This window comes from Podarcis bocagei, assembly GCF_964188305.1.
Source record: "Podarcis bocagei genome assembly, chromosome: 14".
In the NCBI taxonomy this organism is placed as follows: Eukaryota; Metazoa; Chordata; class Lepidosauria; order Squamata; family Lacertidae; genus Podarcis; species Podarcis bocagei.
In genome coordinates this window covers 8,263,491-8,287,480 of record NC_138139.1, presented here as the reverse complement: position 1 = coordinate 8,287,480, position 23,990 = coordinate 8,263,491, and the positions used below count along the sequence as shown (strand labels likewise).

Here is a 23,990-nt window from a genome sequence, read left to right as displayed (position 1 = left end):
TCTTGCTGGCAAAGTGAAGAAATTCTAAATTAATTCTGCATCTTTGGCCAGTGTCTTTATTCTCATATTGCAGCTGGGAAAGGGACTGAGAGAATGACTTGCCTTCCAGAAAGTTGATGGTGGAGTAGGGTTTGAATTTGATTCCCCGCCACCCTTGCAATGCTCTTAAGGATGGGTCACAACACATTAAGCTTACTGAGAGAACGCACAAGCCTCTTCAAGAGAAGCGTTCAGGTTTGAGACAGGGAACAACAGTCTTCTTAGGAGAGCTGTAGGTAGAAAGGCCCTGCTCAGGTTTCCAGGTTCACTCCCTGCCAACTCCAGTTAAAGCAGAAATGGGGAACCTGTGGCCCTCTGGATGTTGTTGAACTGCGACTTCCATATGACCTACCCAGAATGGCAAAGGGCCAAGGGATAAGGGGAGTTGTAGTCCAACAATGTCTGGTGGGTCAGAGGTTCTTCATCCCCAGCTAAAGATCTCAAGTATTGGGTGATGGGAAAGATCCATTGGCTGAGACACTGGAAAGCTACTACCAACCAGAAAAGGCAATACTGGGCTACATAGACCCATGGTCTAAGTATAAGCCTGCTTCATGCGTTCAGGATCAATCCTAACCAAGGATAGGAATCCTCCGTCTTCCTTACCCATGGATCTGGTACTTTTGCACCTACATCGCAGCTGATTTTATTTCAAGCCAGAGTTTAGTTCACTGAACAGAAAGTTGGATGTGAACCTGGGAGATCTGGATTCGAACTGCCCATTTAGTCACGACTATAAGAGGTAGCCGTAGGCAAGTCAGTCTCTTGAACTAAGTTCCCAGTCTGTATAATAGGAATAATGTCTACTGGGATTATTAAGGGAAGAAATGATATCATCAGTATCAAATAAACCACATGCTTAAAAAACCACATAAATTTATACTAGTGATTTCAACCAGGGTAGCATCCCCTAACATCAATAAGAAACAGAATTTCCATTGTAGTAAGCAGGCAAGGGTGGCAGGTGTGTGTGGTGCTACCTGCTAACAACATGTAGAGTTCTGCCAGCTTTGGCTGGAGATGGATGGCAGCGCTGATGAAGTGGAACGCAGAGGCATACTGCTGCATTGTCAGATGGACGAGGCCAAGGTTGTACAGAATCTTCCAGTCAAAGGGAGCAAGGTAGTTTGCTCGTTTCAGGCAGCTGATGGCCTGCAGGGGGAAATGGCTCCGTTCAATAAGAGAGAAGGCAAAGGCATTATGAAATGGCTGCTTTAGGGGTAGAGGCCAAGGGTGCGATTTTCTTGATCCTTCCAAATAATAACGTCTCTCGAAAAGAACTTCATTCATTTATTTTATTATTTATTAAATTTGTTTGCTGCCCTGTACCCGTAGATCTCAAAGAGGTCCAAAACACAAAAATATAAAATATACAAAGCACAGAATAGATAATAAAAATAAAGACAACCCAATAATCCCCTCTTCCACAACACATTTAAAAGGGCATTAGATGCCAATCAGCCAAAGGCCTGATTAAAGAAGAAGGTTTTCACCTGGTGCCTAAAGGTGTACAATGAAGGCACCAGGCGAACTTCCCTGGGGAGAGCATTCCACAGATGGGGAGCCACTGCAGAAAGGGGCTATTTTTGTGTTGCCACCCTCTGTACTTCTCGTGGAGACACACGAAGAAGGGCCTCGGAAGATGATCTCAGGGTCTGGGTAGGTTCATATGGAGAGACGGTCCTCGAGGCATTGGGGTCATGAGCAGTTCAAGGCTTTATAGGTCAAAAACAGCACTGATGTTGCTCTCCAGTTGCCAATGCTAGATAAGACGGAATTAACAAAACCCTGACTGCTTTTATCTTTTCCAAACATCAGTGCAAATAAGATAAAACCCTACATCTGTTTGTGCCAAGGGGTAGGTGGACATTTCTCTCCTTTATGCTGGGGTATGGAGAAGCCAAGAAATAGCCAGAGGAACACCAATGCTATTGAAAGAAATGCCTGCCTCCCCACTTCCAATTCTGCATGCCGGAGGATTGGGGAGAGGGGAAGGAGGGGGTAAAAGACAGTCACAAATGGATGCAAATTCAGGTAACAGGGTAGGCAGATGACACAGAACACACCTACCGCCACATATTTCTTTTTGCCAAAGAAGCACATTCCAATGTTGTTCCAGAGTGGGGGGCTTTCAGGAACAGCACAAGCGACCACTCGGTACTTGGTGAGGGCTACGTCAAAGTCTCCATGTGTCTGCATCATGCTGCCAGCTGCCAAGATGGCCTTTTGAACAGAATAAAGTAAAAACCAAATCATAGGGCTTTTCACCACTGTCAATGAGTAAAGAACGCGAAGGCATTATCAGAGCAATGACTGGAGACAGGTTTTGCACATCAGGAACACACCCAAAGCCACACATACCTGGAACCTTGTGGGATAGGCAGGACCAAGGACTAAGAAAGATCAGCCTTCCTCAACATGGTGCCCAGCAGATGTTTTGGACTACAACTAGGGCTGACGAGAGTTGCAGTCCAAAACATGTGAAGAGCGCCAAGAAGGAAAAGGTGCTTTAGTGACTCTGACCAGCTCATCCAGCTGTTTACTTAGGTTACCATTTTGTGACATTCATATTGATTTTCTTCTGTTTCCGCCAACAATTCAATATATTCCCATCCCCTGAGTTACCTTATAGTTGCTGGGATCATACGTGAGTGCATTCCCAAGATACTCAAAGGCTTTCTGATGAACCTCGAGCTAAGTAAAGGGGGGAAATATCAGTAGAATATTTAAACAACTGAATCATGATACATTTTTCATTGGTTTTTACTGCACGGTCGTAGTTACTTCCTACGCCACATGCAGGTTCTTTAGGAACTGCAACAAACAACCCTCTGAGGTTCATCAAACGCAACCAGGAAGCCACTGCGCACTCTCTAAAGAGGACTGCTGTGCATCTTTGGCTGACATGCTCTAAATCTGGCTCTCCCATGAGAAAGGACTCAAAAGTCAACCAGCCCCAAATATCACACCCCAGAATTCAAAGCCCTATCATTTCCTCCTGGGAAATCAACACTAGAAACCTAATAATCTTGGGCCATTACTGAGGCTGCTAGGAAATGAAGAAAGCATTTAAAAATGGAGGCCCAAGTTGCATAAACAAGAACCATTTTGGGAGTGAGCTAGGGATTTGGCAGAATTATGGTACAGAGAAAACTGTTGACTCATGAAACTGTGACATTGCTTATCCCCAGGAAACTTTAAAGCCATTTCTGAATTTGTATCCAATACGCAGTCCTTTCCTATATAGAAAATGCACAAAGCTACTTTTTCCTTCTTCATATACTTGGACTAGCAGGTTATAGAAGCAAAGCCTATCTGCATTCTGCTTTGGCTCAACTGCGTAAGGTAGGTTCCTTCCTGTGAGGATCTAAAGCACATATTTAGAAGAGATAGACTGGTGTAACTTTTTGAGAAAAGTCTCAAAGCGGCAATGGGGATGCCTCAACATGAATGCCATTAACAGCTGCTGGACCAAACTGAACAGCTAACCAATTAGCAACCTCCCATACCTCCAGGTAGAGCAAGCCCAGAGTTGTAAGGAGCTCCGTGTTTTCCGGAGAGAACCTGAAACAAAGAAAAAGAGACCCTAGAGTTTTATGGCATCTGGTGCCCTCATTAATACATTGTTATGCAAGGACATAAACGAGTTTCACGCAGAGATGGCCCATGACATTTCTGCACCAGAAGCAGAAGATACAAATGTTCCCCACTATGGTGATAAAAATAAACGGCAGTAAATATCGTACAAGTTGCTACCCTTTGATGGTGGTCCAAAATTTGCCACTTGAAGTGATCTGCTTCCTGCGTAATAGGAGGACTAGCCCCAATCTTGCATGTGAAGGAGACATTTTATCAGCCTTAAAGAAGGACTACCAAGCCCCCACTGTGTGGCTTGAGCAGAAGACACTGGCAAATGACATGCCGGGCAGAAATATTTTACTTGCTGAAAGCAAGGGGCTCACAGAAAGGCTTAAATACATTTGCCTCTGAAGTATTCCAGGGCTAACACACCCCTCCAGCTGCCATTGCTGCGTATTTTAATTGTCTGGGGCAGCAAATGCAAAGGAGGTTTCCCCACTCTACCAGAGGTGTTGTTTATATTTTGTTTTTGTTTTTCAATTTACATACTGCACCACAGCAAAGCTCTCTGATCAATTTACATTAAAAGGCCATACAGCTGTTCTTATCGTTCCTGTCGGCTTTGCAGTGCATGGCTGTTTTATGTGCTTTTATGCAATTTGTACTCTGCCCTGGGATCTATTGCGATGAAAGGCAGGTTCTAAATGCACTTATTAAATAATAAATAAATACAAACCGGAGAAGGAATAAAAGACAAATGATTCCTTTTTTAAAAAAAACACACCAAAAAATGAACAAACCTAATTCTATTAGAGGCTATTTGAACAGAACCCCTTTTGTGGGAAATGGGGCTGACATATGCTCCTTGACTCATACTGTGAGAACAGCAGCAGCAGATTCTGTTTCCCCTCATGAGTGCTATGAAAATGCTCGTGTTAGCATCGGAACAGCCTTCAGAAATAGTTTGAAGAAGCTGATTTGCAGGCTGTCACACTGGCTTATAGCCTCGGGGTTGAAGACCTGTGTGAATTCATGTGCTTCAAAGGGACTTGAAAGGTGGGAGCAGTAATCCAAAACTGTGCCTAAGATGGCTGCCTGGGCCACGAGAGAAGACCTTTCTCAACGCTTTCTAGTTCTGTACAATGGGGTTAATTCCTGGTCACAAGACATCTTTCCTAACCTCCACCCCCAACAGAACAAGAGAAGAAAGGCTCTTACTCCACTGCTTTCTTATAGACTTCAATGGCTTTGTCCGTCTGCCCCTCCAACAGGTGGATCTTGCCCAGCATCATGTATGTCAGGTCATGTCGGTTGAGCTCCAGGGCATTATTCAGCTGATCTTTTGCCTGAGCAGAGCACAGAGTGTATTACTCATTTTCAGATATTTATATGCCATTGTTCAGGTGAACTTCATGAAGTGGTTCATACTGAAATGGTAAACCTATATAATAAAACACCAAAGATGAGCGACAAAAAACCCCACCTTTTTGAAAGCTAGATCTCTCCTTAATGAAATTGGCAAAGAGCCAGCCTGAACACTGGTTCATTTACACTAGGATAGCAAGAGAGAGAAGAGACAAGCGTGTTTCTGCAGCCAGTGGGCTAAAAAATACTTGTACAGTGGTACCCCGCAAGACGAACGCCTCGCAAGACGGAAAACCCGCTAGACGAAAGGGTTTTCCGTTTTGGAGGCGCTTCGCAAAACGAATTTCTCTATGGGCTTGCCTCGCAAGACGACAGCCCATAGGGAAATCTCCGGGACAGCGGGGAAGCGCAGCGCGTCTTCCCCACTGTCCTCGGACCTCCGCCCACCGCGCGGCATTGGAACGAAGCTCCGATGCCGGGCGGCGGGGGGGGGAACGCCTCCTCCCGCCGCGCGGCATCGGAACGAAGCTCCGATGCCGGGCGGCGGCGGGGGGAACGCCTCCTCCCGCCGCGCGGCATCGGAACGAAGCTCCGATGCCGGGCGGCGGGGGGGAACGCCTCCTCCCGCCGCGCGGCATCGGAACGAAGCTCCGATGCCGGGCGGCGGGGGGGGGAACGCCTCCTCCCGCCGCGCGGCATCGGAACGAAGCTCCGATGCCGGGCGGCGGGGGGGGAACGCCTCCTCCCGCCGCGCGGCATCGGAACGAAGCTCCGATGCCGGGCGGCGGGGGGGGAACGCCTCCTCCCGCCGCGCGGCATCGGAACGAAGCTCCGATGCCGGGCGGCGGGGGGGGGGAACGCCTCCTCCCGCAGCGCGGCATCGGAACGAAGCTCCGATGCCGGGCGGCGGGGGGGGGGGAACGCCTCCTCCCGCCGCGCGGCATCGGAACGAAGCTCCGATGCCGGGCGGCGGGGGGGGAACGCCTCCTCCCGCAGCGCGGCATCGGAACGAAGCTCCGATGCCGGGCGGCGGGGGGGGACGCCTCCTCCCGCCGCGCGGCATCGGAACGAAGCTCCGATGCCGGGCGGCGGCGGGGGGAACGCCTCCTCCCGCAGCGCGGCATCGGAACGAAGCTCCGATGCCGGGCGGCGGGGGGGAACGCCTCCTCCCGCCGCGCGGCATCGGAACGAAGCTCTGATGCTGCCGCGCGGCATCGGATGGCTTTCCTGAAGACTTGGGGTGGGAGGAGGGTTTTCCTTCCCACCGCCAACATTCAGAATGCTGTTCTGAATGTTTGCGGTGGGGAGGAAAAACCCTCCTCCCACGCAAGCCCCAGGAACAGAGGGAAAGCGCTGCGCGCCTTCCCCTCTGTTCCCGTACCTGTCCTGAAGGCTGTCCTGAAGGCTCCGCACCACCAGCCTGGCAAGCGGTTTCCCTAGGAACGCATTAATTGATTTTCAATGCATTCCTATGGGAAACCGTGCTTCGCAAGACGAAAAACTCGCAAGAAGAAAAAACTTGCGGAACCAATTAATTTCGTCTTGCGAGGCACCACTGTAGTCTTTGTGGCTGCAAAAGCCTGAAAGCAGAAAGGCAGTGATGGGTGGTCATGGTGGGTGACTCAATGACCCAGAAAAATAATGAGCAAATAAGTTTGGAGCTTATGCAATTGCATTGTATGAAGTCAGACCATCCACTGATCTAGCTCAATGGCAGTGGCTTTCCAGGATTTCAGACAGGAGTTTCTACCACCCTCACCTGGAGATGCTGGAAACTGAAGCTGGGACATTCTACCACTGGGCTGCTGCCCTTCTCGGGCTGAGAAAGTCCAGCAATCTGTATCCCTTTGAACTGGAGATGTCAGGGATTGAACCTGGGACCTTTGGAATGCCAGGTATCTGGTCCCACCAATGGCTAGTTACTCCCTTGCCGCATATATGATGCAGCTACACCCATAGGAGAAAGACAGAAAAGCAACCAAGCTAACACACTCGCCAATGATCTCCCCTTTGGACAACTGTGGATGCCTCACAATTTTAAAAACTCCCCTTGCTTGTTAATTCCTCACTCCCTTTTGCTGGTTCAACTTGAGCTCCTCTGGTGATACTTTTTCTTTCTTTCTTTCTTTCTTTCTTTCTTTCTTTCTTTCTTTCTTTCTTTCTTTCTTTCTCTCTCTCTTATGGACGGAATATAATTTCTTGCATGAAGCTCTTGGGATAGGCCCTTTTTTCTAACTCTCTCCCTCCACTGCCAAAACAGGTCCTATATATAGTAGGCAAGCTAGGAGCAGAGTTCATCTCCTCCTTCCTTCCCCCTTGAATGCTCCAGCCAAGTGGGCAGTGGTCTCAGCCTCAAAGGTGGGGCTGCATTTGCTTTGCCCCTCCCCCTCCTGCCTTCCTGGGTGCTTTCCCCAGTTAAATAGGCCTAGAAGCACTAGGAAGCCGGAATCTGTGGACTGGCAGGACTGGATGTTACCGAGGCTTTTACAGCTCATCATTCCACAAAATGCTTATCCCAGCACTGAGCCAGGAGGGCTGCTGAACTGCACAAAGGAGCAGAACTGCTCCTCCTGGGCACATTGTTAATCCCCTCCAATGAGAGGCATCGATTGCAATGGCCTCTTTTCCTCCCCTGGGCCCAGCCGGTGGGACTGGAATGAAAGGTTGCAGGTTTTCTCCTCTCTTTTTTTCCAGGCACATTAAAGGAGAGAGATGCTGACAAAGTAAAAAAGAATTATGCAGCCACGGGATATTCATTGCTAAAAAGCTAAAATGCCAGCACATTCTATAGGCTTCATTATATTTTATAGGCCCATGTGACTCGATGCAAGGAAGCAGCATGGTGTACGGTCGGGGCGCAGCAAAGGGGAAATGTGAGAAGGAGGAAATTTCTCATACTAATGGCCCATTAACACCTCAATGCAAATGTTTGTGTGCCCCAAACTGGAGAGAATGGACCATTTTCATGCCTTGCAAGAATCAAACTGGTACATCTTCCTAACTGGTGACAGTAAAGCAAGCTCTGACCTGAGGGCTACATTATTCTCAGTAAAGACAGCATCGCTATCTTGGATACTTTCTGCAACTGGCTTCATCACTCAAAAAGCTCCCACCATCCCGGACCATTGTCCATGCAGACAAGGGCTGATGCAGACATCTGGAGGGCTACAGATGCTAAAGATATGGTGGGAACCAATCAAACAACACATGGAGCCCAGGCATTTTCATGCGATCGTCCGAAAGTCTCCAGACTACAGCTCAGGAAACAGGTGATGTGCTCGCCATGTCCGAGGCTCCCTTTCGTGGTACTTCTTACTTCGCCAAACCTTTATTAGGCATTACAAGTACAGGCCATCATAAAACATCCATATATAAAATTTTAAATATGTAAAAATAAACAGCCATGAAAAATATATAATGACGAGGATTCTTCTAAATCGCTGTCGTGCCGACGACACATGGAATATGGCCTTGCAGGTCATAGTCAGATATTGTCACGGGCTGATTGGATGCAGAGGAATGGTGAGAGGAACCAACTGGGAAAGCCCCAAGGGAAAAAGGCTCAGAGCCAGGGGATTGGTGGCGGGACGACAATGAGTGGTCAGAGGGAGAGGTGACTGAGGCTGCTTCAAGGGGGCAAGACCTGCCAGAGATGAGCTGCTGTACTCATTAGGCCTGACGCTCCTGTGCAGATTCTGTTTTTGCTTATAAACGGATAACCCGTTTATAAGCAAAAACAGAATACTCCTATACTCCTATTGATGCAGCATTGGCTGCATCAATAGGAGTATAGCATCTAGATCAAGGGAAGTAATAGTGCCACTGTATTCTGCTCTGGTCAGACCTCACCTGGAGTACTGTGTCCAGTTCTGGGCACCACAGTTCAAGAAGGACACTGACAAACTGGAACGTGTCCAGAGGAGGGCAACCAAAATGGTCAAAGGCCTGGAAACGATGCCTTATGAGGAACGGCTAAGGGAGCTGGGCATGTTTAGCCTGGAGAAGAGGAGGTTAAGGGGTGATATGATAGCCATGTTCAAATATATAAAAGGATGTCACATAGAGGAGGGAGAAAGGTTGTTTTCTGCTGCTCCAGAGAAGCGGACACGGAGCAATGGATCCAAACTACAAGAAAGAAGATTCCACCTAAACATTAGGAAGAACTTCCTGACGGTAAGAGCTGTTCGACAGTGGAATTTGCTGCCAAGGAGTGTGGTGGAATCTCCTTCTTCGGAGGTCTTTAAGCAGAGGCTTGACAACCATATGTCAGGAGTGCTCTGATGGTGTTTCCTGCTTGGCAGGGGGTTGGACTCAATGGCCCTTGTGGTCTCTTCCAACTCTATGATTCTATGATTCTAACCCCAACTTGCTTGGTGTGGTTTGCCGCTGGCTTGGTCCTGTCAGATATCAGGATTCTGGAGCATTTCCAGCTAGATTCTTCTACTGTACAACTCCATGAGAGGCAGGTATCTCTGCTCTTCCAGCTTTCCACTCAAAACTCTGACGGCCAATACGTGGTGTGGATTTGGTTTAACATGCAGAGGATTCTGCATTTAGGGTCCCATTCAAACAGCAAGTTAATAGGCCTCACGTTTTGCAGAGACTGAAGAGGTCTGGGCTGTTTCTGTCAAACACTCACTAACTAGGAACATGGGCTAGGTACTCCAGGGGCCATACACGTACATGCTGCTCAGCCACATATAATTTCCTGTCTATTAACAGCAGTTCTGCACACTTCAATCCTACACCCAAGCCTTCTCCAGCCTAATGCCCTCCAGATGTTTTCGACTATAGTTCCCATTAGCCTCAAACAGCATGGTCAATGGTAAGGGATGATGGACGTTGTAGTGCAACGCATCTTGTGGGCACTAGTCTGGGCAAGGCTGTTATACCCCCATAGCTTCCCCCCAACCACTCCTCTATGTGTCAGTCCTTGATAGCCCACCCACCAAAAAGGCTGATTTCTGCAATTCAAACCCAAATCCTACCACGTTGTACACAAAGTTGTACACAAAGTAATATTATGGGAAAGTTTCAGTTGTGCATAACTTATTTGATAATAATAACTTCTTATTTATACCCCACTCATCTGGCTGAGTTTTCCCAGCCACTCTGGGCGGCTCCCAACAGAATATTAAAAACACAATAAATCAAACATTAAAAACTTCCCTAAAGAGGGTTGCCTTCAACCCTTGTTGTGACCATCGCAGCTGTTTTAGGAAAAAACAAATATTGTGGTTCTAACATGAAAATGAGAGGCATGCTGGGGACCTGTCTGTCATGAAAAGAATCCTTTCCAATGAAAGAATCATTTCCTTAATAACAATTTCCTTAAAAACCAACTTAGACTGAGTTTCAGCATACATGAAAAACTTAAAACAAATCCTTATTTCCTGATTAATAGCCTTTGGACTATAATGTAACTTAAACAGAAAACTATCTTTAGAAAGATTTCTTCCTCCAAAAGCATTTTATTTTAAAAATCCAATTTAAATTTTAAAAAATCTGATTTAAATTTAAAAAATCCATTTTTTTTTAAAAAAATCCGACCACCCTGGTATAAAAATTCAAAAAAAATAATAACATAATAACCAACAAAACAATACCCACCCACCCCTACCCCCAGTTTAAAAGACCATAGATTGTTTAATGAGCCAAAGGCCTGGGAGAAGAGGAATGTTTTCACCTGGTGCTTAAAGTTATGTAATGAAGGCACCAGGCAAGCCTCCCTGGGGAAAGCATTCCACAAACAGAGCCACTGCAAAAAAATGCCCATTCTCAGGCTGCCACCCTCCGGACCTTTCATGCTTGCCAGACAACTGCCCCCTTTACCTTGTTGAAATGCTTCAGGTGCATGTAGCAGACACCCAAGTTGTGGCAGATCTCCTAGATGTGAGGGGAAAGGGGACATGTGTAAATCCACATGTGATACATGAGGGGATAGAACCTGCCATTATTGGTCTCAAGCTCACAAGTTGCAAAACCACAGGTTCAATGTGCTCAAAAAAACAGGAATGGAACAATCTATTGAAACATCTCATTTTCTCAGATTGGTAACAAATCATTTTCATTCAATAGAATATTAACAGTACTAAATGCCCCAGATCAGAGCTTGACAAATCTCTTCATTTACAAATAGCCAAATTCTGGCCCCATTCACACGTCACAGTAAACCATAGTTAATAGTTTACCATGAACATGCTGATCTGAGGAGCTTTGCTCATCCCCACTAGTTCATGGGAAGAACAAACCACAATCCCTACCATGGCATTATATCTGAACTGGGAATTATGATGGGTTTTACTTCAAACAAAGCATGATTTCTTGCTTTCTAACTGACTGACTGGGTGGAACAAAACTACTATGATTTCCAATTTGGATGATGATGATGATGATGATGATGATGATGAAGAAGAAGAAGAAGAAGAAGAGGAGGAGGAAGAGGAGTTTGGATTTGATATCCCGCTTTATCACTACCTTTAAGGAGTCTCAAAAGCGGCTAACATTCTCCTTTCCCTTCCTCCCCCACAACAAACACTCTGTGAGGTGAGTGAGGCTGAGAGACTTCAGAGAAGTGTGACTGGCCCAAGGTCACCCAGCAGCTGCAGGTGGAGGAGCGGGGAAGCGAACCCGGTTGTGATGGCCTGGGATTCCGAGTCTGAGAGCGATCCGGAGGAATCCCAGCCGGCACAGGAGTCCCCGCCTCCAGGGCCGGCTGAACTGGGGCAAGGCCTAGATGCTGAGGAAACTCAAGAGCAGGCACCAGGTGAAGCCATTCTGGCCCCAGAGGTGCTGGAAGACTCAGTGGCCACAGGTGAGCCTCCTCCAGGGCCCAGTAACCCTTCGGCCTCTCCTGATCTGCAGAGGCTTAGGGCAGAGAGGCGAAGGGAACTGGTTGCCCCCAGGAGGAGTGCTCGCCTTAAGGCCAGAGTAGGCGGGGCTCCTGGGGGTCGGGACCGCCCCTGACCTTAGAAGAGGATAAAAGCCCACTCATCCCGGCCCCAGGTTGCGGGAGCAACGTCGTTGTTGGCTTCGGACCTTCCTGTGATCCTGATCCCTGCTCGGCTTCCTGTTCCTGACTATCCAGTACTCCTGTTCCCTTCTCGGCCTCCTGTTCCCGACCATCCGGTGTTCCTGTTACCTGCTCAGCCTTCTGTTCCAGCGTTCCGGTTCCCCGCCCGTCTCTCTGCATCGGACCTCGCCCCGCTTCGTGTGGACTCTGCTACACTCACGGTACCTTACCCCCGGGACCAGCACAGTTTGCTCCCGCCACACCCGCACTCCCCCTTCGTAGGGGTGCGTTCGGGAAGAGCCAGAGGCCATGGAGGACCAGGCGGCTGCACTAGTGACTTTGGCCCAGGAGAACCAGGCCTTGACCCACACCGTGCAGCAGCTCAGTGACGCGGTCGTGGCACTTCAGCAACGCTTAGAAGCCCTACCGGCTCCTGGGGCCGACGCCCCGACTCCTGGCAAGTACCCAGTGGCTTTGCCTGAGAAATTTGATGGAGCCCCGGCCAGCTTTCCTATGTTCCTGGCCCAGGCCAAGTTATATATCCAGGGGCGAGCCCGGAACTTTCCTGACGACCGCACCAAGGTGCACTTTTTGATTAGTTTGTTAAAGGACCAGGCGGCCAAGTGGGCGTTGCCGCTACTCAGGCAAGACTCCCCCTTGCTAGCAGACTATACGGGATTTTGCAATCGTTTGGAGGCCGCGTTCGGCAACCCCCAGAAAGGGAGTCAAGCCAACCGGGCGATTCGGCGTTTGAAACAGGGCAAGTCCACGGTGGCCGCATATACCACGGAGTTTCGGCTGTTGGCACAGGACTTGACCTGGAATGATTCGGCACTGCGGGACCAGTATCTCGAAGGGCTTTCGGACGAGGTACTGGACCAGTTGGCCACAATGGAATGCCCCACCACGCTAGACACTCTCATTCAACGGAGTCTACAAATAGACGACCGGTTGGAGGATCGTCGTCAGGCTCGGGACCGCCAGCACCTCCAGTTCCTGGCCCCAGTGTCGACCAGCAGCCCCATGGGCCCAGCTAAGTCATTGGAGGAACCTATGCAGCTTGGGGCAGTGCGGCCACGCCTCTCCCCCGCAGAGAAGTCGCGGCGTCGGGAGGGGAATCTTTGTCTCTATTGTGGTGGAAGCGGACACTATGCAAGGTCCTGTCCTGAGAAACGCCAGCCGCAGGGAAACCACCAAACCCCAGTAGCTGATGGCCCTGGCTACCGGGGGTCCCAAACAGCACAGAATGGGGCCGCACCAATTGAATTACAACACCTTATGGTTCCGGTACATCTATACCCTCCAGGAGGGCCATGGATTCTTACCCATGCGCTGGTGGATTCGGGCGCAACCCGCTCTTATATGGACGCTGCTTTTGCTGCCCAGCATCAGGTGCCACTGCGGAACAAGCCAGAACCGGTGCAGGTGGAGGCAATCGACGGACGGCCCCTGCGTTCGGGTGCCGTCACTCAGGAGACCCAGCCCCTGGTCCTGTGCCTCCAGCAGCACCGCGAGATGCGAACTCTGGATATTGCCTCCATGCCCCGGTTCCCCCTGGTGCTTGGGATGGACTGGCTGGAGGCTCACAATGTGCGGATTGACTGGGTCAAACGGACTGTACACTTCCCAGACCCCAGTTCTCCGGCTGAGACTGAGATGCTAGCGGCTGCGCCCACTGAGGAGGTTGCTGCAACGCTCCCCGCTGAATACCGGGACTATCACGACGTGTTTGAGGAACGGGGGGCAGACCAGCTGCCGCCGCATCGGTCCTTTGACTGTGGCATAGACCTCCAGCCCGGAGCGCCTCTACCGGTGAGTCGCTTATACTCGTTAACCGAGCCAGAGCGCGAGGCTTTACAGGACTTCTTGCGCAAGAACCTGGAGTGTGGGTTCATTAGGCCTTCTACCTCGCCCACTGCTGCGCCAGTGCTCTTTGTTAAAAAGAAATGTGGGGAGCTCCGCCTTTGCCATGATTACCGGGCCCTGAACAAAATCACCATCCCGGACCGGTACCCTTTGCCCCTTATTTCGGAGTTACTGGAGCGGGTGCAAGTGGCGCAGGTGTTCACCAAGCTAGACCTCCGGGGTGCCTACAATTTGATTCGGATCCGCGCCGGGGATGAGTGGAAGACCGCATTTGGGACCCGGTACGGTCAGTTCGAATACCTGGTTATGCCCTTTGGTTTGTGCAACGCGCCTGCTGTGTTCCAATGGTACATCAACCACGTGTTCCAGGACTTGCTAGACAAGTATGTGGTGGTGTACTTGGATGACATTCTGGTTTACTCCCGTGACCCGGCGTGCCACGAAGGCCATGTCCGGACCGTGCTACAGCGGATGGCCCATGATGCCCCAGCAGCGGGGCACTTTGGACGGTATCGGACCACCCATTTGGTCAGTCGGGAGTTTTGGTGGCCCCGCCTGAAGGCTGACGTGGCTCGCTACGTTGCTGGTTGTGATGTCTGCCGTCGTGCCAAGGGTCCTACCGGGCGACCCCCCGGCCTACTTCAGCCATTGCCAGTTCCACCGCGCCCTTGGCACACGGTTTCGTTGGACTTTATAGTGGAATTACCCTCGTCTCGTGGCTGTACCTGCCTTTTGGTTTTCTCCGACCATTTCACCAAGATGGTACACTGCGCTCCCTGTCCATCTGTACCCACAGCCAAGGAAACTGCGCAGCTGTACCTTCAGCATGTCTTCTGCCTGCATGGACTACCTGAGCGCGTGGTGTCCGACCGGGGCGTTCAGTTCACATCCCGGTTCTGGCGAGCATTACACCAGACCCTCGGGACAGAGGTCTGTCTCTCGTCAGCTTACCACCCACAGACCGATGGCCAGACGGAACGGGCGAACGCGGTGCTAGAGCAGTACCTCCGGTGTTACTGCAGCTACCAGCAGGATGACTGGGTCGACCACCTGGCATTGGCGGAGTTCGCCTATAACAACGCGGTGAATGCGTCCACCCAGCAGACCCCGTTCCAGGCCAGCTATGGTTATCATCCACGGCTGTTTCCAGAGGTGCTGCCGGCATCCGCGGTCCCGGCAGTGACGGAGTGGCTTCAAGAGCTCCAGTCCCAGCAACAGCTTTTGGTGGAGCAACTGCACCAGGCCAAGGAAGCGTACAAAGCCCAGGCCGACCGCCACCGCCAGGTGGGGCCGGAACTTCACATCGGTGACCTGGTTTGGCTCTCCACTCGCCATCTCCACCCTTCTCGACCTTCGCGGAAGCTGGACGCCCGGTTCACCGGCCCGTTCCCTATCGTGAACCAGGTCTCGCCTGTGGCATTCCGTCTCCGGTTGCCAGCACACCTGAAGGTTCACCCGGTATTCCACAGGTCCCTTCTGAGTCCGGTGGCCCCACCCGACGAGTTCCACCCGAACCGTCCCCGACCGCAGCCAGTTTTGGTGCAGGGAGAGCCTGAGTACGAGGTGGAACGCATTCTGGACTCCCGATACCGCAGGGGAAGGCTGCAGTATCTCATTGACTGGAAGGGATATGGGCCAGAGGACCGTTCCTGGGAACCAGCGGCCAACGTCCACGCGCCTGCCTGCATCCGAGAGTTTCATGCGGCGTACCCCAGCAAGCCGGGTCCGGACCCTCAAGTGAGGGGGGGCCTGGGAGGGGGGATGGTGTGATGGCCTGGGATTCCGAGTCTGAGAGCGATCCGGAGGAATCCCAGCCGGCACAGGAGTCCCCGCCTCCAGGGCCGGCTGAACTGGGGCAAGGCCTAGATGCTGAGGAAACTCAAGAGCAGGCACCAGGTGAAGCCATTCTGGCCCCAGAGGTGCTGGAAGACTCAGTGGCCACAGGTGAGCCTCCTCCAGGGCCCAGTAACCCTTCGGCCTCTCCTGATCTGCAGAGGCTTAGGGCAGAGAGGCGAAGGGAACTGGTTGCCCCCAGGAGGAGTGCTCGCCTTAAGGCCAGAGTAGGCGGGGCTCCTGGGGGTCGGGACCGCCCCTGACCTTAGAAGAGGATAAAAGCCCACTCATCCCGGCCCCAGGTTGCGGGAGCAACGTCGTTGTTGGCTTCGGACCTTCCTGTGATCCTGATCCCTGCTCGGCTTCCTGTTCCTGACTATCCAGTACTCCTGTTCCCTGCTCGGCCTCCTGTTCCCGACCATCCGGTGTTCCTGTTACCTGCTCAGCCTTCTGTTCCAGCGTTCCGGTTCCCCGCCCGTCTCTCTGCATCGGACCTCACCCCGCTTCGTGTGGACTCTGCTACACTCACGGTACCTTACCCCCGGGACCAGCACACCGGTTCACCAGATTACGAGACTACCGCTCTTATCCACTACACCACACTGGCTATAATGCTAAGCCAAGAAACATGGTTTGTTGCTGTGGTGTGTTAATGGGAAGCAGCAGAGTGGCCCAGATCTGCATGTTCATTGTTCACAGTAAACCATAAACTATGGTTTATCATGATGTGTGAACGGGGCCACTGTAACTTACTTGGTCTTCCAGAATCAGAAAGAAAAGTTCAATGGATCTGAGATGTTAGCTTCAGCCCATTATGACCAAAGATGCTACAGAAATACAATTAAACTGAAAACCCAGTAAAGATATAGCCAGACACATTTGTTAATCTTTCTTTTAACAACTATCATTGGAATTCTGCATATAAAACTGATGGATGAGCTTATGTAAGCAGAAAATAAATACCGGGCCCAATATACATTTACATCATGTAATAAGGAAGATAAATTTAGTTATAAGGCTTGTCAGTGTGCCGTTTCAACAACAGAGATGCTGTCAGGCTTCTGCAGAAGTACAAGCCATCTTGAGCACAATTTGGGTACAAAGGCGTGATATGCATTTAACAAATAAATGAACACTAGATTCACCTGGGCAGAGTTCAATGTCTTTTGTGTGCCTGGCAAGAGCATTTTTTTGTTTGCTCAAGCACTTTCCGAGTGTTTAGAGCCTCACATTTTAAGACCTCTGATTAAACATGCCTGGCACTGATATATTCTGGCTGCTTTATCCATGTTAATTGTACTTAGGCTTTTTGCTGCTTCTATATCTTTGTTAGCTACTCTGAGAGCTCTTGGCTGAAGAGCAGGGTAAGAAATGTGACAAATAAATGAATGGATATGCCTTGGCAGTGATCATTTTGGTGTCTGTTGTGGTAATCCAGCTTGGTACACAATGTTTTGCCTATGCTGATGCTCTGCTGTGGTGGACTCACCACCCAAGATGCGGCATTCGGTCCAAGAGCGAGTATCAAGCCATGTTTTGTTTTCCTGCTGAATATTAAAGCAGGAAGCCATCTGTGTGCACATCTGGCAGAGACACTAACCAGCGCTTCCTCTGTTTTGATCAACTATGTGGGAAGGTTGTATATTCCTTCCTGTATCATGGAATTTATGAAACAGGCTTATGTCTTCAATGCAACTAGACTCCCAATGGGACTAAGAGCTAATCCACACAGTCACTTTCCCCTATAAAGGAGCAGCCATAGCCATCCTTGGTCATGTGACTGCACATGATCACAATGGGAAACATATCCAACTGAGCAGTACAGTGGTACCTTGGGTTACATATGCTTCAGGTTACATATGCCTCAGGTTACAGACTCCGCTAACCCAGAAATAGTACCTTGGGTTATGAAATTTGCTTCAGGATGAGAACAGAAATCGTGCAGTGGTGGCGCGGCAGCAGCAGGAGGCCCCATTAGCTACAGTGGTGCTCCAAGTTAAGAACAGATTCAGGTTAAGAACAGCCCTCCGGAACAAGGTACCACTGTACATGCAATAGAGGCGGCAGCAATTCCTGCTGTTGCAGGAGCACCTTCTCCACTTGCCACAGGAATCATTAAGGCTGTGTCTGTGTAGACCCAGATTCATATTAACACCTCTCCTCATAAGCTGCATTCTGAAGACAGGCTGGTGCTGCTGTCCTTGCACAGAAGAAAGTGCTGAACAAAACTGACCCATAGGTCAGCCATCGATCTGCAAGTCTCAAATTCTACTCCATTCTATTTACAAGTAGCAAAGAAAACCTTGGGCATACCCAGTCCTTCTCGTTGTATTGGGCCGCATCGTTGTACACTTCAATGGCTGCTTTGTGTTTTCCCAAAAGAAACCTGCAAGAAAATGTCAGATCTTATTTTTCTTACCCTTTCCTCCCAAGGTATCACTGGACCATCAATTGTGTGTCAGTCAGAGGATCAAAGGGAGCTCTAGGGAAGCCTATTGTGCTGGAGAGTCAAACAGAAGAATCCAATACTTGTCCACTATACTGGGGATTCATAACATGTCGCAACGCCTGTTAAAAGGACTTTATTAGAAGGCTGGATATTCCCTATTTCTTGCTTTCCTAATGCATGGACAGATAATGTCATGTCACATGATATGGATCGTATCTGCCCACTTGGTGCTACCATCTGAGTTTCACAGTTGTTCTTTCTTTTTACAACTCTTTTTAATAACTTTTAAAATGTTATCCACCCTAAAGCTTGGGGGACTGGAGAGGTTTTTAAAAATAGTGACTCCTCTCTCTTTTAAGTGTGTGCTGTGCTAATAGTGCCGGATCAGATAGACATCATTTTTCCTCCGGTGGTGATGCCCACTAGGTTAGACAGCTTTAGCAGACAAATTTGTGGGGGTTAATTAATTGACAGCTAGTAGTAGGAATGGTGGCTGCATGGAAACTCAGAGTTCAAAGGCAGTATGTCACTGAATACCAGTTTCCGGGAGACAAATAATGGAGGCAGGCTGCTGCTTTCATGTCCTAGAGGTGTCCAGTTGGCCACTTGGAAATAAGATGCTGAATTAGATGGTCTGAATTGGTCTGGTCCAGCAGGGCTTTTATGTTTGTAAGTGTGTGGACAAGAGAGGTTGTATGATTAAGTAGTTCGCCTATGCAAATATGAAGGCTAACGGGAGTAAAACAGCCTTTGGTAACCCAACTCCCTTTATGCAACACCCAAAATCTGAAGAATAAAATGGCACCTACAGCGATCGCGCCACCTGCTTGAGGTTGTCTGCACTCCGGGGCGTAAGAATAGCACAAGTTTGGAAAAGCTCAAGTGATTCGTGAATCTTCCCTTCCAAGCGAAATATCAAAGCTGGAAAACAACAATGCACAGCATGTTAATCGGGAGTCCTTTCAAGGAAGTAAGCTGCACCCTGGGCAATGCTGAAATGTATAGAAGTGCAGGAGGAGAACCGACCCCCACCAGCTTCCCAGCTGAAGCCCACAGCAGGCTTTTGAAGAAGGTAGGTCACAGCGGAGCAGAGCTAGCAGCTGGTGGGTTCTGTATCTGGAAACCATGGTGCCATCTGCACTACTGTTCCTTTGTGGTAAGCGTAGCCCATGGGGTAGTTTAGCATTTCTCTGGCCCGCTTGTCCTAAAAGAGCCATAGGATCGCTTTTGTCTGTTATCACGGCACAAACTAGACACACCAGCAGTGGCATAATGTGTGCGGCCGCAGCAGACAAAGGCACTTTTGCAGTGGCCGCAGCAGACAAAGGCACAGTCAATGAAGAGTTCAAAGCTCCAATCCCCGATTCAACTTTCTGCCATGGATTTTAGCATCCGACACAGCAACAAGGAAACTATAGAAGCTGTCACATCTTTATCCTATAATGATAAGTTCTGCCTTATGTCCCACACACGGGCGGTAAAAATGTAAAAACGGCAAATGATGCATTTCTACTAGCTCCAGTAGGTATGACCCCATATAGCCTGGACAGAAGAACTGTACATAAGTTGCTCTAAGCTGCTCAGGGGAGAAGAATGGCCTATGGGTAAGATAATAATAAATTCATAATAAGAGTGCAATAAGTGTTGAATGTTTGTATTGCTGATTTATTGTAATTTTTTGTATCGTATGCCGTGTGAAATTTGATAGAAAATGTAGCTAATGAACGACTAAAATAAATACCACCAGTTCTCAGAATCCTGCAGTAATCTTCAGCTAAATGTGTACTGAATATCAACTTTCTTAGTAGTTTGTAAGTACCTTAAATATTTTAGGGCACACTTTAGAGAGAGAGATGTACAACTGTCCTCTTTTTCAGACTTCTAGTAATCATGTCACAGTAAACTGTAGTTAGCAGTTTGCCATGAACGTGTCTCTCTGTGCTATTGTTCCCCTCCCTTTTTGCACCGGGAGGTAACAAAGCACGGTTCCTGGCCTAATATTACATCTGAACCAGAGGCCGTGGTTTGTTTTGTATGAAGTGAAAGGCTAAGTCAAGGATCATGGTTTGTCTCCTCCCAGTATAAATAGATGAGCAAGGAAAAATGAAATAGGAGATATTTGCTTGTGCATGGTAAGCCACGCTTTTATGTTAATGTGACCTGTGTGTTTTGAGCTGTGTTTATCAGATTTATCTCTCTTGCTGGTGTGGAAATATTATAATATCATTCTGGGCTACATTTCATGTTCCCTCCCATCCCCCTAAGAGTGAGAGAGTAGGCAAATGTCCCATTTTTTATAGTTTTCTAGTAACGAGGATTATGTGGACTATGGAAGCACCCTAGTATTTTTGGAACTCACTGAGGGAGTCAGTGAAAGAATTTTATTTTCAGCCCTAAAGAGAGGTTGCTCTTGGAAAATGTGTCAGACAAGGTAGAAGCATGTCAGTCATGGGAGGGTGCTTTTAGCTTACCTTGAACGTAGACTGCATATTCACATATCCCACGGGTCTCTTGGAGTTGCTCTTTTATAAGAATCTGAACCACAAAGTAAAGAAGTTATGTTCCAATAAAAAGATTTTCCTTTTTTGGATAAGGGGCAGAATGTTGTCAACTCTACCCTTTAATAAGTTAGCCTCAACATTAAGCCAGTATTTATTAATAAAAGGTACCTAAAAGATCAGGGGTGAGGAACCTGTGGCCAGCCAACCTCGTCAAGGGTCAAGGAAGATGAAATTTGTAGCCTAGCGGTATCTGGAGGGCCACAAATTCCCAGTCTCTGTGCTAGAGGGGGGAAATGCCTAGAATTTTCTCCTTTTTTCAGAGCAAGGAAATGCCTGTTGAAACCGCTACCTCTCACGCTGGTAATTTGTCCTTCCTGGAAAAGAGCCTCCTGAAGTCAAATTATCCAAGAGCAGGAGCTTTTTGATGGCTTTGACATTGGCAAGGCTTTCAATTTCATTTAATGGCACTATAAAAAACCCTTTTGCATTAAAAAATGTTAACATTAAGGCAACGACCTCTGAATAGGTAACATTAGGACAAGTGAAACTCCTGCCACCCAAGTACTTGTGGAACAGATTGCTGTTATCCATCTATTGGAAAATTAAGTGCCTGCCTTGATGGTCCTTAGAAGTGAACACTCTCTTTGCACAGCACCAACAGTAAATTATTTTTCAAAAATAGCCAAAGGTTCCCAAAGATTCCTGTATTCACTACAAAGAGAAAACTGCACCTCTAGGAGCCAGTGTGACATAATGGTTAGAGCAGGGCGGTCCAAATTTTCATACCAAGTGGGCCACAAGCAGTGGAGGGCAGGAGGGGCACAGATTTCTGAGAGTCCCCACAACAGGCTCCCTCATCGGGCTGAGCTCCTGCCACCTTCCAGAGCCTCAGGAAGGCAAGCCGTGCCCAGACTGGGCCTCCTTCTCCTTGTGGCCAGAGAAGGGACACCCATGGGTGCCCCACCCCTGGGCTGGCTGAGAGGCCGAGGTGCCCAACAAAAAGAGGAGTTGCAGCAGTATGCCCCCACCACAGCCACAACCGGGCAGGGGGGGGTGGCATGGCCAGCAGGCAACAGCGGGTCATGCAAGAGCAGCCCTGAACTCTCCCAGCACAGGTGCCAGCCAGTGTGCCCTCCACTGCCCCCCAGCCTGGCCAGGAGAGGGACACCAAGCCATAAAGACAGTTGGCCACCAGCAGTGACAGCAACACCAGCCATGTGCCTCTCAGGCTCCATTCCTGGGGTCCCGCTGCAGCAGATGGGGCTCCCACTGCTCTGAACTCCAGAGTAAGCATGCATAGGATCACCAGCAGAGGCCCGATGACAGTGAGGAAGGACTGAGTGGGGAGATCTAGGAGGCTGAGATTTATTCAAAAGGAGAAAACGGCTAGCTGCATTCATGACTCTGACAAGTTTTGGTAAAGGGATAGCAGTTCCTAAGGATGGCACATGTTAACATGCTGCCATGCTCTCATTAGATTTTGAAGCAAGCAACCAACCAACCAACAAAATGCAAAACAAAAATCAGTTAATTCAGTTAACAGGAGGCTTTTGGGAACAGAAAGAATATTAACCCTTACTAGGATTGTTCCAGACCTGGGGTATGCAAACCCACTTCAAATCATGGTTTGGAAGCAATCTTGATTAGTGTAAACCATAGCTATCTCTGATTCGGGTTTAATAAGAAACTCTGGCTATAATAAACCAGAGAAGGGTGGAGGAACCTGTACAAGGAGCCCTTGGTATATTCCCTATCTTTAAATCTTGTTTTGGAAGTGTTCCAAGAAGAACCGAAGTCCTTCTCCAAAGCAAAAGCCTGGGTACTTCTCTGAAGTTATCCTTAAAAGGCACTGATGGCAAAGCTATAGCCCTACAGATGCTGGTTTGCAATTCTGATAATATCTGGTCATTGGCTGGGGCTGATGGAAAATGGAGCTCAGCAACATCTAGAGATCCACAGGTTCCCCACCTCTGATTTAAAGTGCAAAAAAGTCAGGGTATATCATATTCCTACCTTACACGAATCATAGTCTTTGCGAATGTAGTACAAGTGGATCAGCCAATTCCTACTCTCCAGACTGCGCAGTTCTGGCACTGTGCAAAAAGGCAGCAAAACAAACATTTAGAGATCTAAGTAGATGATGCCTTTTGAGACCCAGTTTTTGTACTTCACCCAGAGAGAAGCTGAAGCTTGGACCAGACCTGCTACATGAGGTTCTTGGTTGTTTATGCTCCAATGAAGCAGAAAACAGCAGGAGGCAGCGACAAAGAAGTAAGCAGGGAAGGAAACATCATACTAAGCATTATTACTGCAGCAGAGCCATGAAAGGTGGACACAACAATAAAGGATGGCTGATCATTACCCATTCACTAAATATTTATATCCTATGTTTCCATCTCATTTCCTAGTGGTACAAGGCAGCTGACTATCGCCTTGTGTTAAAAATAAAGGCAAGACCAGCAAGCAAGATCACCCTTAAATAAGCCACGAAACAACACTAAAAAACCCTGACAGGCCACTGGAAGAAAGACGTTTTCATTTGGTACTGGAAGTGAGCCTCGTGGATCTTCCAGGACAGGGATTTATGCAACCTGGATGCTGCCACAAAGCAGCAACTGCACCTCTGACAGTAGGTGATGGAGCAAGATTTCTCTGGTTGATCTGAGTGGATAAGCAAGATCATATGGAATTGTACTTTAAATATACATACCCGAAGTAAGAGCTTTAGAGGCAATAACCCAATGAAACCCAGAACTTGTTCTACTTGTGAGTAGACCTAGGGCAACTGCTTAGCTATTGCAAGATAGACTTTGGGACAGAGCCAGTATTGCAACTCTTATCCTCTCATTGCCTAGTTACTGCAGAGAAATCAGTGTTTAAGCTCTAAAGAAGTACCGAGTCACAATGCAATCAATGGCAACCATGGACACTGCTTTTCCTGATACTATTTAAAGTTTTCAGAACAAGCCGCTGTTCACATCAAATGGGCACGAGTTGCAGTTCATCAAATTCATTTCTGCATCTGAAATTATGGCAACCCAAAGGTAACCATAGCAACCAACAGGAAAATCCAATGTCTGCAAGCCAGTATCACGATGGAGAAGCATAGCAGGAAACAAAGACAAAAGACTGCCAGAGCAAGAGCGCCGAGTTGGTGGTGAAGTAGGGAGTGAGAATTTGAGAGAAAGCACCTCAGAGGGGAATAGGTAAAGGTAAAGGGACCCCTGACCGTTAGGTCCAGTCGTGGATGACTCTGGGGTTGAGGCGTTCATCTCACTTTACTGGCCGAGGGAGCTGGCGTACAGCTTCCGGGTCATGTGGCCAGCATGACTAAGCCGTTTCCAAT

At 48.8% G+C, this 23,990-nt stretch overlaps 1 protein-coding gene across 1 annotated transcript in view; it reads right to left on the bottom strand.

Moving 5' to 3' along the window:
* BBS4 (Bardet-Biedl syndrome 4) overlaps nt 1–23,990 on the bottom strand; it is a 47,119-nt gene that overhangs the window by 6,000 nt on the left and 17,129 nt on the right. Inside the window, exons 3-12 of the mRNA XM_081169216.1 lie at nt 22,658–22,737; nt 20,615–20,678; nt 18,953–19,064; nt 18,008–18,080; nt 10,816–10,869; nt 4,837–4,964; nt 3,549–3,603; nt 2,665–2,733; nt 2,110–2,262; nt 1,020–1,191 (exon numbers count right to left, since the gene is read on the bottom strand). Coding sequence (XP_081025342.1) covers nt 1,020–1,191; nt 2,110–2,262; nt 2,665–2,733; nt 3,549–3,603; nt 4,837–4,964; nt 10,816–10,869; nt 18,008–18,080; nt 18,953–19,064; nt 20,615–20,678; nt 22,658–22,737 — 960 coding nt within the window. The remainder of the gene's footprint in view (nt 1–1,019; nt 1,192–2,109; nt 2,263–2,664; nt 2,734–3,548; nt 3,604–4,836; nt 4,965–10,815; nt 10,870–18,007; nt 18,081–18,952; nt 19,065–20,614; nt 20,679–22,657; nt 22,738–23,990) is intronic.